Genomic DNA, 14927 nt, shown 5'->3' with positions numbered 1-14927 from the left:
ATACCTTTTTTGTCTCTGTGCGTGCATTTTAGCTTTGGGAATAGACGCTCCGTTAGCATAGCTTAGCTTCATCACTGGAAGTGGGGGAGGGTTAGAGCCTTACAGTGCCTTACAGTGTATTGCAAGGTCTGACATTGACCAAACTTGATATGCATGACCTTGGTGGGCTCTAGGTCAACTCCTGAAAAGGGGGTCAATGTCAGACCTTGCAATCAAAAGTTAGGGGGCGCACTGAAATTATAAAGGGTTATTAGCCCCCTAACTTTTGATTGCAAGGTCTGACATTGACCCCCTTTTCAGGAGTTGACCTAGAGCCCACCAAGGTCATGCATATCAAGTTTGGTCAATGTCAGACCTTGCAATACACTGTAAGGCACTGTAAGGCTCTAACCCCACGAGTTATGTTGTATGTTCCAAGATACTTTTAAGTTCAAGTCAAGCACTTTCATATATGTTTTTTTTTCTCTCTTCCTTTTTCTGTGATTTTTCTCCACATCCCAATTTTCCTCTTGTGTCAATTCTCCCCTCCTGATCGTTGCTCGACTATGCCCCCCACTGGCCGGTCGTAGGGAGGATAGAAGCCTTGCATCACGTGTCCCCTCCTCCGGTACACGAGGAGGGAGGCAGCCTGTCGCATCTTTTCACCTGCCAGCGCGGACTCTCAGTGGCGAGGAGTAACGTGTGGGAGGCTCACGCTGCCCCCCCGCCGTTTCCTGTCTCTGCTGTGCAGGCGTCCCCCAACCGACCTGTAGGAGTCGCTGTCCACAACGACCAGATTACCACCCATCGACTTCCACCCGCTGACTCTGCCAATTGAGTCAGTATGACGGCCGGCCCAAGCCGGAGGCAACGCCGACAGCCGGATTCGAGACCGGTGTCTCTTGCGTTGGTGACGAGCGCAATGTCCGCTGCGCCACCCAGCCGCCGCACTTTGATATATGTTATGTTTATGTTTAAGTCAAGCACTTTGATATATGTTATATTTAAGTTTAAGTCAAGCACTTTGATATATGTTATGTTTAAGTTTAAGTCAAGCACTTTGATATATGTTATGTTTAAGTCAAGCACTTTGATATATGTTATGTTTAAGTTTAAGTCAAGCACTTTGATATATGTTATGTTTAAGTTTAAGTCAAGCACTTTGATATATGTTATGTTTAAGTCAAGCACTTTGATATATGTTATGTTTAAGTTTAAGTCAAGCACTTTGATATATGTTATGTTTAAGTTTAAGTCAAGCACTTTGATATATGTTATGTTTAAGTTTAAGTCAAGCACGTTGATATATGTTATGTTTAAGTTTAAGTCAAGCACTTTGATATATGTTATGTTTAAGTTTAAGTCAAGCACTTTGATATATGTTATGTTTAAGTTTAAGTCAAGCACTTTGATATATGTTATGTTTAAGTTTAAGTCAAGCACTTTGATATATGTTATGTTTAAGTTTAAGTCAAGCACTTTGATATATGTTATGTTTAAGTTTAAGTCAAGCACTTTGATATATGTTATGTTTAAGTTTAAGTCAAGCACTTTGACATATGTTATGTTGTCTAAGAGTGCAATAAATGATTTGATTGAAAAAACAAGAATCGTGTGAGAGAATCGTGATCTCAATTCTTAGAGAGAGAAACATCGTGATTCACATTTGAGCAAGAATGGTGCTGCAGCCCCATCACCTCGTCTCCACATGCAGAGCAAACACACGATGCCCGCGCTGCGATCACAAGAGGAGGTGGAATGCGGCGACGCCCCCCCCCCCCCCCCCCCCCCTCGGTTAATCCCCCGGTTTGAAAAGACAGACACGTTTGTTTACCTTCATGAATGCTTTCTTTTCCAGTGCGTTCATAATGACAGGAGGGATGGCTGTGGAGAGAGAACAGAAGAGAGATGCATTTGGTTATGTGGGTGGTTATGTATTATGTACACAGTATATATGCATGTATGTACTGTGTGTATGTATGTTTGTGTTAACACATATCTTTTGAATGTATTATGTATTACATAATACGTCGTCGACTAAAGACGCACTTCTTAAACCAAAAAACTAAAAAAATTCTAACCCTAACTAACCTTACTGTCAGCACTTGTCCTAATAAACTAACCTACACTGTAGCACTCAACACTCTGATGAACATTGTTACTCAGCTGATAGAGTTGTGCCCTTCCTGATGACTTGTCGTACAGAACATGTAAGTCGCTTTGGATAAAAGCGTCAGCTAAATGACTAAATGTAAATGTATTACTGGTATTTTTAAATAATATGTATATTTTTTAGTGCTGTCAATCGATTACAATATTTAATCGCGATTAATCGCATGATTGTCCATAGTTAACTCGCGATTTATCGCAAATTAATCGCATTTAAAAAAAAAAAATGTATCTACCTTAAACGGATCTTTTTCAAGTTCCAAGTTTTAATACTCTTATCAACATGCGAGTCAACAAATGCTTGCTTTGTGCAGCCATTTAACACAAAAGGATGACCCTCATGCATTGCAAATTTGCATCAAATTCAAAACAGAGTGATGCACAAAATAACTTAAAAGAAAATAATAATTTAAAACAATGAATAAAGTGTGCATGAAATAATAGGGGAAAGAAAACGTTAGGAACGTGTTACATTCACCCACACAAGGGCTGAGGACTCATACACCCCCCCCCCCCCTCTCTCTCTCACCCCCCCCCCCCCTCTCTCTCACACACACCCCCCCCCCTCTCTCTCACCCCCCCCCCCCCCTCTCTCTCTCACACACCCCCCCCCCTCTCTCTCACACCCCCCCCCCCCTCTCTCTCTCACACACACACTCTCCCAACTCTCTTTCTCTCTTGCCCCTTCCTCATCTCTCTCACCCCCCTCTCTCTCTCTATATCTCACACACACACACACACACACGCACACGCACACACACACACACAGTAAAACAAATAAATAAAGAAAAGTCTTAAAAGTTAATCGTGAGTAAAAAAAAAAATAGTGGCGTTAATAGAATCCGGCGAACTTTGACAGCCTTAGTATTTTTGTATGTTTGATTTTACAAAACAGGGGAAGTTCTCGATAAGCCTCTAGGCTTCTAAACGTCTCCTACGTATGGTTATGTATTTCTTATTTTTCTTTATTACTTTTGTTTAACTCTTTGTGTTAATAAATAAATACAAAAAATACAAATCCCAGAGGGAGCGGAGGAGGTGTCAGGGGTGGGTTAGGGTTAGGGTCAGGGGTCACAGCAGGAGGCAGCAGGTTGTTACACAGGAGGAGGAGGCAGCAGGTTGTTACACAGCAGGAGGCAGCAGGTTGTTACACAGGAGGAGGCAGCAGGTTGTTACACAGGAGGAGGAGGCAGGTTGTTACACAGGAGGAGGCAGCAGCTTGTTACACAGGAGGAGGAGGCAGGTTGTTACACAGGAGGAGGAGGCAGCAGGTTGTTACACAGGAGGAGGAGGCAGCAGGTTGTTACACAGGAGGAGGCAGCAGGTTGTTACACAGCAGGAGGCAGCAGGTTGTTACACAGGAGGAGGAGGCAGCAGGTTGTTACACAGGAGGAGGCAGGTTGTTACACAGGAGGAGGAGGCAGCAGGTTGTTACACAGGAGGAGGAGGCAGCAGGTTGTTACACAGGAGGAGGCAGCAGGTTGTTACACAGGAGGAGGAGGCAGCAGGTTGTTACACAGGAGGAGGAGGCAGCAGGTTGTTACACAGGAGGAGGCAGCAGGTTGTTACACAGCAGGAGGCAGCAGGTTGTTACACAGGAGGAGGCAGCAGGTTGTTACACAGCAGGAGGCAGCAGGTTGTTACACAGGAGGAGGCAGCAGGTTGTTGCACAGCAGGAGGCAGCAGGTTGTTACACAGGAGGCAGCAGGTTGTTACACAGCAGGAGGCAGCAGGTTGTTACACAGGAGGAGGCAGCAGGTTGTTACACAGCAGGAGGCAGCAGGTTGTTACACAGGAGGAGGAGGCAGCAGGTTGTTACACAGGAGGAGGAGGCAGCAGGTTGTTACACAGGAGGAGGAGGCAGGTTGTTACACAGCAGGAGGCAGCAGGTTGTTACACAGGAGGAGGCAGCAGGTTGTTACACAGGAGGAGGCAGCAGGTTGTTACACAGCAGGAGGCAGCAGGTTGTTACACAGCAGGAGGCAGCAGGTTGTTACACAGGAGGAGGCAGCAGGTTGTTACACAGGAGGAGGCAGCAGGTTGTTACACAGGAGGAGGCAGCAGGTTGTTACACAGGAGGAGGAGGCAGCAGGTTGTTACACAGGAGGAGGCAGCAGGTTGTTACACAGGAGGAGGCAGCAGGTTGTTACACAGGAGGAGGCAGCAGGTTGTTACACAGCAGGAGGCAGCAGGTTGTTACACAGCAGGAGGCAGCAGGTTGTTACACAGGAGGAGGCAGCAGGTTGTTACACAGGAGGAGGAGGCAGCAGGTTGTTACACAGGAGGAGGAGGCAGCAGGTTGTTACACAGGAGGAGGCAGCAGGTTGTTACACAGGAGGAGGAGGCAGGTTGTTACACAGGAGGAGGAGGCAGCAGGTTGTTACACAGGAGGAGGAGGCAGCAGGTTGTTACACAGGAGGAGGCAGCAGGTTGTTACACAGGAGGAGGCAGCAGGTTGTTACACAGCAGGAGGCAGCAGGTTGTTACACAGGAGGAGGCAGCAGGTTGTTACACAGGAGGAGGCAGCAGGTTGTTACACAGGAGGAGGCAGCAGGTTGTTACACAGCAGGAGGAGGCAGCAGGTTGTTACACAGCAGGAGGCAGCAGGTTGTTACACAGGAGGAGGCAGCAGGTTGTTACACAGGAGGAGGAGGCAGCAGGTTGTTACACAGCAGGAGGAGGCAGGTTGTTACACAGCAGGAGGAGGCAGCAGGTTGTTACACAGCAGGAGGCAGCAGGTTGTTACACAGCAGGAGGCAGCAGGTTGTTACACAGGAGGAGGCAGCAGGTTGTTACACAGGAGGAGGCAGCAGGTTGTTACACAGCAGGAGGCAGCAGGTTGTTACACAGCAGGAGGAGGCAGGTTGTTACACAGGAGGAGGCAGCAGGTTGTTACACAGGAGGAGGCAGCAGGTTGTTACACAGGAGGAGGCAGCAGGTTGTTACACAGGAGGAGGCAGCAGGTTGTTACACAGCAGGAGGCAGCAGGTTGTTACACAGGAGGAGGAGGCAGCAGGTTGTTACACAGGAGGCAGCAGGTTGTTACACAGGAGGAGGAGGCAGCAGGTTGTTACACAGGAGGAGGAGGCAGGTTGTTACACAGGAGGAGGAGGCAGCAGGTTGTTACACAGCAGGAGGCAGCAGGTTGTTACACAGGAGGAGGAGGCAGGTTGTTACACAGGAGGAGGAGGCAGCAGGTTGTTACACAGGAGGAGGCAGCAGGTTGTTACACAGCAGGAGGAGGCAGCAGGTTGTTACACAGCAGGAGGCAGCAGGTTGTTACACAGGAGGAGGCAGCAGGTTGTTACACAGCAGGAGGCAGCAGGTTGTTACACAGGAGGAGGCAGCAGGTTGTTACACAGGAGGAGGCAGCAGGTTGTTACACAGCAGGAGGCAGCAGGTTGTTACACAGGAGGAGGAGGCAGCAGGTTGTTACACAGGAGGAGGCAGCAGGTTGTTACACAGGAGGAGGCAGCAGGTTGTTACACAGGAGGAGGCAGCAGGTTGTTACACAGCAGGAGGCAGCAGGTTGTTACACAGCAGGAGGCAGCAGGTTGTTACACAGGAGGAGGCAGCAGGTTGTTACACAGCAGGAGGCAGCAGGTTGTTACACAGCAGGAGGCAGCAGGTTGTTACACAGGAGGAGGCAGCAGGTTGTTACACAGGAGGAGGAGGCAGCAGGTTGTTACACAGGAGGAGGAGGCAGCAGGTTGTTACACAGGAGGAGGCAGCAGGTTGTTACACAGCAGGAGGCAGCAGGTTGTTACACAGGAGGAGGCAGCAGGTTGTTACACAGGAGGAGGAGGCAGCAGGTTGTTACACAGCAGGAGGCAGCAGGTTGTTACACAGGAGGAGGCAGCAGGTTGTTACACAGCAGGAGGAGGCAGCAGGTTGTTACACAGGAGGAGGAGGCAGGTTGTTACACAGGAGGAGGCAGCAGGTTGTTACACAGCAGGAGGCAGCAGGTTGTTACACAGGAGGAGGAGGCAGGTTGTTACACAGGAGGAGGCAGCAGGTTGTTACACAGGAGGAGGAGGAGGCAGGTTGTTACACAGGAGGAGGCAGCAGGTTGTTACACAGGAGGAGGAGGCAGGTTGTTACACAGGAGGAGGCAGCAGGTTGTTACACAGGAGGAGGAGGCAGCAGGTTGTTACACAGGAGGAGGAGGCAGCAGGTTGTTACACAGGAGGAGGCAGCAGGTTGTTACACAGCAGGAGGCAGCAGGTTGTTACACAGGAGGAGGCAGCAGGTTGTTACACAGCAGGAGGCAGCAGGTTGTTACACAGGAGGAGGCAGCAGGTTGTTACACAGCAGGAGGCAGCAGGTTGTTACACAGGAGGCAGCAGGTTGTTACACAGCAGGAGGCAGCAGGTTGTTACACAGGAGGAGGCAGCAGGTTGTTACACAGCAGGAGGCAGCAGGTTGTTACACAGGAGGAGGAGGCAGCAGGTTGTTACACAGGAGGAGGCAGCAGGTTGTTACACAGGAGGAGGAGGCAGGTTGTTACACAGGAGGAGGAGGCAGCAGGTTGTTACACAGGAGGAGGCAGCAGGTTGTTACACAGGAGGAGGAGGCAGCAGGTTGTTACACAGGAGGAGGCAGCAGGTTGTTACACAGGAGGAGGCAGCAGGTTGTTACACAGGAGGAGGCAGCAGGTTGTTACACAGCAGGAGGCAGCAGGTTGTTACACAGCAGGAGGAGGCAGCAGGTTGTTACACAGGAGGAGGAGGCAGGTTGTTACACAGGAGGAGGAGGCAGCAGGTTGTTACACAGGAGGAGGCAGCAGGTTGTTACACAGCAGGAGGCAGCAGGTTGTTACACAGGAGGCAGCAGGTTGTTACACAGCAGGAGGCAGCAGGTTGTTACACAGGAGGAGGCAGCAGGTTGTTACACAGCAGGAGGCAGCAGGTTGTTACACAGGAGGAGGAGGCAGCAGGTTGTTACACAGGAGGAGGCAGCAGGTTGTTACACAGGAGGAGGCAGCAGGTTGTTACACAGGAGGAGGCAGCAGGTTGTTACACAGGAGGAGGCAGCAGGTTGTTACACAGCAGGAGGAGGCAGCAGGTTGTTACACAGGAGGAGGCAGCAGGTTGTTACACAGGAGGAGGCAGCAGGTTGTTACACAGCAGGAGGCAGCAGGTTGTTACACAGGAGGAGGAGGCAGCAGGTTGTTACACAGGAGGAGGCAGCAGGTTGTTACACAGGAGGAGGCAGCAGGTTGTTACACAGGAGGAGGCAGCAGGTTGTTACACAGCAGGAGGCAGCAGGTTGTTACACAGCAGGAGGCAGCAGGTTGTTACACAGGAGGAGGCAGCAGGTTGTTACACAGGAGGAGGAGGCAGCAGGTTGTTACACAGGAGGAGGAGGCAGCAGGTTGTTACACAGGAGGAGGCAGCAGGTTGTTACACAGGAGGAGGCAGCAGGTTGTTACACAGCAGGAGGCAGCAGGTTGTTACACAGGAGGAGGCAGCAGGTTGTTACACAGGAGGAGGCAGCAGGTTGTTACACAGGAGGAGGCAGCAGGTTGTTACACAGCAGGAGGAGGCAGCAGGTTGTTACACAGCAGGAGGCAGCAGGTTGTTACACAGGAGGAGGCAGCAGGTTGTTACACAGGAGGAGGAGGCAGCAGGTTGTTACACAGCAGGAGGAGGCAGGTTGTTACACAGCAGGAGGAGGCAGCAGGTTGTTACACAGCAGGAGGCAGCAGGTTGTTACACAGCAGGAGGCAGCAGGTTGTTACACAGGAGGAGGCAGCAGGTTGTTACACAGGAGGAGGCAGCAGGTTGTTACACAGGAGGCAGCAGGTTGTTACACAGCAGGAGGCAGCAGGTTGTTACACAGGAGGAGGAGGCAGCAGGTTGTTACACAGGAGGAGGCAGCAGGTTGTTACACAGCAGGAGGCAGCAGGTTGTTACACAGGAGGAGGCAGCAGGTTGTTACACAGCAGGAGGCAGCAGGTTGTTACACAGGAGGAGGAGGCAGCAGGTTGTTACACAGGAGGAGGCAGCAGGTTGTTACACAGGAGGAGGCAGCAGGTTGTTACACAGGAGGAGGCAGCAGGTTGTTACACAGCAGGAGGCAGCAGGTTGTTACACAGGAGGCAGCAGGTTGTTACACAGCAGGAGGCAGCAGGTTGTTACACAGGAGGAGGCAGCAGGTTGTTACACAGCAGGAGGCAGCAGGTTGTTACACAGGAGGAGGCAGCAGGTTGTTACACAGGAGGAGGCAGCAGGTTGTTACACAGGAGGAGGCAGCAGGTTGTTACACAGGAGGAGGAGGCAGCAGGTTGTTACACAGGAGGAGGCAGCAGGTTGTTACACAGGAGGAGGCAGCAGGTTGTTACACAGGAGGAGGCAGCAGGTTGTTACACAGGAGGAGGAGGCAGCAGGTTGTTACACAGGAGGCAGCAGGTTGTTACACAGCAGGAGGCAGCAGGTTGTTACACAGGAGGAGGCAGCAGGTTGTTACACAGCAGGAGGAGGCAGCAGGTTGTTACACAGGAGGAGGAGGCAGCAGGTTGTTACACAGGAGGAGGCAGCAGGTTGTTACACAGGAGGAGGCAGCAGGTTGTTACACAGCAGGAGGAGGCAGCAGGTTGTTACACAGGAGGAGGAGGCAGCAGGTTGTTACACAGCAGGAGGCAGCAGGTTGTTACACAGCAGGAGGCAGCAGGTTGTTACACAGGAGGAGGCAGCAGGTTGTTACACAGGAGGAGGAGGCAGCAGGTTGTTACACAGCAGGAGGAGGCAGCAGGTTGTTACACAGGAGGAGGAGGCAGCAGGTTGTTACACAGCAGGAGGCAGCAGGTTGTTACACAGCAGGAGGCAGCAGGTTGTTACACAGGAGGAGGCAGCAGGTTGTTACACAGGAGGAGGAGGCAGCAGGTTGTTACACAGGAGGAGGCAGCAGGTTGTTACACAGGAGGAGGCAGCAGGTTGTTACACAGCAGGAGGCAGCAGGTTGTTACACAGCAGGAGGCAGCAGGTTGTTACACAGCAGGAGGCAGCAGGTTGTTACACAGGAGGAGGAGGCAGCAGGTTGTTACACAGCAGGAGGCAGCAGGTTGTTACACAGGAGGAGGCAGCAGGTTGTTACACAGGAGGAGGCAGCAGGTTGTTACACAGCAGGAGGAGGCAGCAGGTTGTTACACAGGAGGAGGCAGCAGGTTGTTACACAGGAGGAGGCAGCAGGTTGTTACACAGGAGGAGGCAGCAGGTTGTTACACAGGAGGAGGAGGCAGCAGGTTGTTACACAGGAGGAGGAGGCAGCAGGTTGTTACACAGGAGGAGGCAGCAGGTTGTTACACAGGAGGAGGCAGCAGGTTGTTACACAGGAGGAGGAGGCAGCAGGTTGTTACACAGGAGGAGGCAGCAGGTTGTTACACAGGAGGAGGCAGCAGGTTGTTACACAGGAGGAGGCAGGTTGTTACACAGCAGGAGGCAGCAGGTTGTTACACAGGAGGAGGCAGCAGGTTGTTACACAGGAGGAGGAGGCAGGTTGTTACACAGGAGGAGGAGGCAGGTTGTTACACAGGAGGAGGAGGCAGCAGGTTGTTACACAGGAGGAGGAGGCAGGTTGTTACACAGGAGGAGGCAGCAGGTTGTTACACAGCAGGAGGCAGCAGGTTGTTACACAGCAGGAGGCAGCAGGTTGTTACACAGGAGGAGGAGGCAGGTTGTTACACAGGAGGAGGAGGCAGGTTGTTACACAGGAGGAGGAGGCAGCAGGTTGTTACACAGGAGGAGGAGGCAGGTTGTTACACAGGAGGAGGCAGCAGGTTGTTACACAGCAGGAGGCAGCAGGTTGTTACACAGGAGGAGGAGGCAGCAGGTTGTTACACAGGAGGAGGAGGCAGCAGGTTGTTACACAGGAGGAGGCAGCAGGTTGTTACACAGCAGGAGGCAGCAGGTTGTTACACAGCAGGAGGAGGCAGGTTGTTACACAGGAGGAGGCAGCAGGTTGTTACACAGCAGGAGGCAGCAGGTTGTTACACAGCAGGAGGCAGCAGGTTGTTACACAGGAGGAGGAGGCAGCAGGTTGTTACACAGGAGGAGGAGGCAGCAGGTTGTTACACAGCAGGAGGCAGCAGGTTGTTACACAGCAGGAGGCAGCAGGTTGTTACACAGGAGGAGGCAGCAGGTTGTTACACAGCAGGAGGAGGCAGCAGGTTGTTACACAGCAGGAGGCAGCAGGTTGTTACACAGCAGGAGGCAGCAGGTTGTTACACAGGAGGAGGAGGCAGGTTGTTACACAGGAGGAGGAGGCAGGTTGTTACACAGGAGGAGGAGGCAGCAGGTTGTTACACAGGAGGAGGAGGCAGGTTGTTACACAGGAGGAGGCAGCAGGTTGTTACACAGGAGGAGGCAGCAGGTTGTTACACAGGAGGAGGAGGCAGCAGGTTGTTACACAGGAGGAGGAGGCAGCAGGTTGTTACACAGCAGGAGGCAGCAGGTTGTTACACAGGAGGAGGAGGCAGCAGGTTGTTACACAGGAGGAGGAGGCAGCAGGTTGTTACACAGGAGGAGGCAGCAGGTTGTTACACAGCAGGAGGCAGCAGGTTGTTACACAGCAGGAGGCAGCAGGTTGTTACACAGCAGGAGGCAGCAGGTTGTTACACAGGAGGAGGCAGCAGGTTGTTACACAGCAGGAGGAGGCAGCAGGTTGTTACACAGCAGGAGGCAGCAGGTTGTTACACAGCAGGAGGAGGCAGCAGGTTGTTACACAGCAGGAGGCAGCAGGTTGTTACAGTTTGATTTCAGAGCAGAACACATTCAGCTTCATGACCGACACGCCAGAGGAAAATAACATGTCCTCATACTAGATATATATATATATATATATATATATATATATATATATATATATATATATATATATATATATATATATATATATACTGTAGTATACTGTCTATACTGTGGCAGATACCATCCCCCGTTCCCATGGCTACGTGGAGGAAGGGAGATACCACTGCCACGGGGGAGCAGAGTTCATTAACACTTTGATTACCACTGGTGAACATGGTCAAACGTGGTTAAATGCCACCGCCCACTTCAATGATAGCGTTGTGAACGCATAATCTCTGTCTTAAATTATGTGTCTAATCTGCCCGTCGTTTATCAATGACTTGTTTGCAGTCAACATTGTCGAGACGGATTATTATTAGGGATGCTCGATATTGACTTTTTTACCGATACCGATATTGTCCAACTCTTAATTTCCGATACCGATATCAACCGATACCGATATATGCAGGGTTTCCCCCCAAAAAAACTGAATAATTTCAGGTAACTAATAATTTCACTGGATGCATTCAAAAGGCTTTCTAAATGTAAGCATTATCTGTGCAAAATATGATAATTAAAAAAGTAAAAATTAACATTACATATCTCTTGTTGAATTAAACCAACATGCATACTTTTGACAATAAATAAAATAAGAATTGGTTCTTACTTGCTTGCCTGGGTAAATAAAGGTTAAATAAATGTAAACAAATATTGTTATTGTTTTTGTGTTTTTTTTTACCGATACCGATATTTTCCGATATCACATTTTACTGCCGATATCGGCCGATAATATCGGACATCCCTAATTATTATTATTATTATTATTTTTTTATCGGTTAATTTCCATTTTATAGCATTTTGAAAATACCTCGTTTTTCAGGAAAATATAAAGATTCCGTGATAAACGGCATTTACTGGAATATTCTGGCATACACAAAAACGTTGTCATTTTTCGGCCTATTTATGAATCGTTTTCAAATAAACGCTAGATTATCGATAGTATATGTGTACTTATGCACGCTATAGAAGCGGGCTGAAATATCGATTCTCTCATTTCCTGATCAGCGAGCACACACACACGTTAACACGAACCTAAACTAACGTTACAACTAACCTAAAGTTAGTTTAGGTTCGTGTTAACGTTAGATAATGTACAAACTAAACGTATTCCGCTGCTATAGACGTCGCTCTTTTATTTTGAAACCCCCCAGAAAGGAAGTCATTGCTCTCGTTATTTGCTTTAGTGTCCGCCCGGTTCTGTGTTTGTTGGTTAGCTCCGTTAGCTAGCAGCCTATGAAGACCAGCCATTGGAATACTGTTTTCTAAATTGGGGAGGCTTTTAATCGTCAAGGTAAGAGGATTTTAAGTAGGGATGTCCGATATTATCGGCCGACCGATATTATCGGCCGATATCGGCAGTAAAATGTGATATCGGAAAATATCGGTATCGGTTTAAAAACAAAAAAAAACAATAACAATATTTGTTATATATATATCCAGTGAAATTATTAGTTACCTGCAATTATTCAGTTTTTTGGACGGGGAAACCCTGCAAATATCGGTATCGGTTGATATCGGTTGATATCGGTATCGGAAATTAAGAGTTGGACAATATCGTAATATCGGTATCGGTAAAAAAGCCAATATCGAGCATCCCTAATTTTAAGTCATGGTATCCATAAACTTCAATCGGTTCGGATGGATCCTTTGAAATCACTGACTGCGCCCAGAGGAGTGGTTAAAAAAAAATTCAGAGTATATTTGCTTAGAAAACGTAATTGTCATATGTCCGGATGGTGTGTCTATGGAACGGTCACTGTCTCTACCACACTCACATGTGCGCAGGTATAGCCGCATACAAGTATCTAGGATACACATATTCATATGTGTACATAATAGGTTTACACACACTCATATGCACAAGGATAAGGTATACACGTCAGGGGCACACATACATGCACATACTCATTTATAGGAAATAGGCATACACATACCTACATATACACATAGTTGAAATATAAGCTTTCACTGACACATAAGGGGGATACACATGTATATAGGAGACACACACATACGTAGCTGAGACGCACATATATATACACATCTGAGATATACACTCACATAGGGGGCAGAGGCACACATGGATACGAAACACACACAAGAGATAGGAGTACAGTCACATACCAGGAAGATGCACACACACACATATGAGGCATGTACACATGCTTACGTGATACACGTACCCACATACATGTGTCGGAGACATGCGTGCATGTATGTTATCATGCACAACTGCATATGTCTGGGGCGCTTTCTCTCACATGCAATATGGAGAAGGGTGGCATCCCGATAGAGGATGCAGCACATACCTGCTCGAAGGTAGTTCGGTCTACATGCAAGGTATATATATCAGGGATGTATACGCATAATGTATAGTATAGTATGTTTCTTTTTTCGTAAGTCTTTTTTTATTTTCCATGTCAGTTATTAATGTATTTGTATGAGTCCTTTACATGTTTTGTATGTTCTCACAAAAAAGAAAAAGACAAATCCTGGAAATTGAATATGATGATGTAGAAAGAGATGTTTGGAATGTTGGAGAGATTTGTGCAAAAAAAAAAAATATAAAAAAAAAGAAAACGTAATTGTCAAATTCAATTATTTTTTATTTCTCCACGTGGTAAATACACAGGTCACAACATGTTTACAGGAACGTTTTGGAGTTGTATTTGGAGTGTATTTCGTGACTGTAGGGAACGTCAGGGTACAAGTCTGACCCACTTCCAGTGATGAAGCTAAGCTACGCTAACGGAGCGGCTGTTCCCAAAGCCTAATGCACGCACAGAGAAGAAAAAGGTATGTATCTTCTTGTCTAACTCCAGGGAAGATGTTAAATAAGCTAATTTCCCAAAATGTTGGAGTTTTCCTTTAAGATATTGAATATATGAAGAGTTATATCAATAGTCTACTGTCTATAGTATGTCTTAAGATAAGATATTGAATATATGAAGAGTTATATCAATAGTCTACTGTCTATAGTATGTCTTAAGATAAGATATTGAATATATGAAGAGTTATATCAATAGTCTACTGTCTATAGTATGTCTTAAGATAAGATATTGAATATATGAAGAGTTATATCAATAGTCTACTGTCTATAGTATGTCTTAACACTTTCACTGCCACAGAAGGTTAACCCTTTACTATCACACTACAGACGGTTAACCTGGGGGGGGCGACAGTGGCTCAGGAGGTAGAGCAGTCGTCTGGCAATCCGGAGGTTCCCGGTTCGATTCCCGCTCCTCCCCGGCAGCGTGTCGACGTGTCCTTGAGCAAGACACTTAACCCCCTAATTGCTCCCGATGAGCAGGTCGGCACCTTGCATGGTCGCCTCCGCCGTCGGTGAGTGAATGTGTGAGTGAATGAGTGAGTGAATGTGTGAGTGAATGTGTGAGAATGTGTGAGTGAATGTGTGAGTGAGTGAATGTGTGAGTGAGTGAATGTGTGAGTGAATGTGTGAGTGAATGTGTGAGTGAGTGAGTGAATGTGTGAGTGAGTGACTGTGTGAATGGGGGTAAAAATGTGAGGAACAAATTGTAAAGCGCTTTGGATAAAAGCTGCTATATAAAAAAGCGGCCATATAACCGTCTGTAGTGTGATAGTAAAGGGTTAACCCTCTGTAGTGCGGCAGTGAAAGGGTTAAACGGTGGGGGTGGGGGGGTCTGCTCACCCATGGCCGGCACCGCCATGCCGATACGCGACACCACCACCTGCACGATGGCCTGCTTGGCGGCGACGGGCGACTCTCCCAGCCGGTTGCCCTCCTCGTCGGTCACGGGGATGCCGTGCTTCAGCTCCCTGGAGAACAGAGGTTGGGGTTAGGGTTGGGGTTAGGGTTGGGGTTGCCCTCCTCGTCCCTGGAGAACAGAGGTTGGGGTTGGGGTTAGGGTTAGGGTTGGGGTTGCCCTCCTCGTCCCTGGAGAACAGACGTTG

The 14927-nt window shown here is 48.6% G+C and overlaps 1 protein-coding gene across 1 annotated transcript in view; it reads right to left on the bottom strand.

Moving 5' to 3' along the window:
* LOC311234835 (sideroflexin-1-like) overlaps positions 1 to 14927 on the bottom strand; it is a 60075-nt gene that overhangs the window by 4606 nt on the left and 40542 nt on the right. The window contains exons 6-7 of the mRNA XM_084322078.1: positions 14665 to 14792; positions 1814 to 1863 (exon numbers count right to left, since the gene is read on the bottom strand). Coding sequence (XP_084178204.1) covers positions 1814 to 1863; positions 14665 to 14792 — 178 coding nt within the window. The remainder of the gene's footprint in view (positions 1 to 1813; positions 1864 to 14664; positions 14793 to 14927) is intronic.

The sequence above is a fragment of the Notolepis coatsorum genome (assembly GCF_963971535.1).
Source record: "Notolepis coatsorum genome assembly, chromosome: 9".
Classification (NCBI taxonomy): Eukaryota; Metazoa; Chordata; class Actinopteri; order Aulopiformes; family Paralepididae; genus Notolepis; species Notolepis coatsorum.
This window is presented reverse-complemented; position numbering and strand designations above follow the sequence as displayed.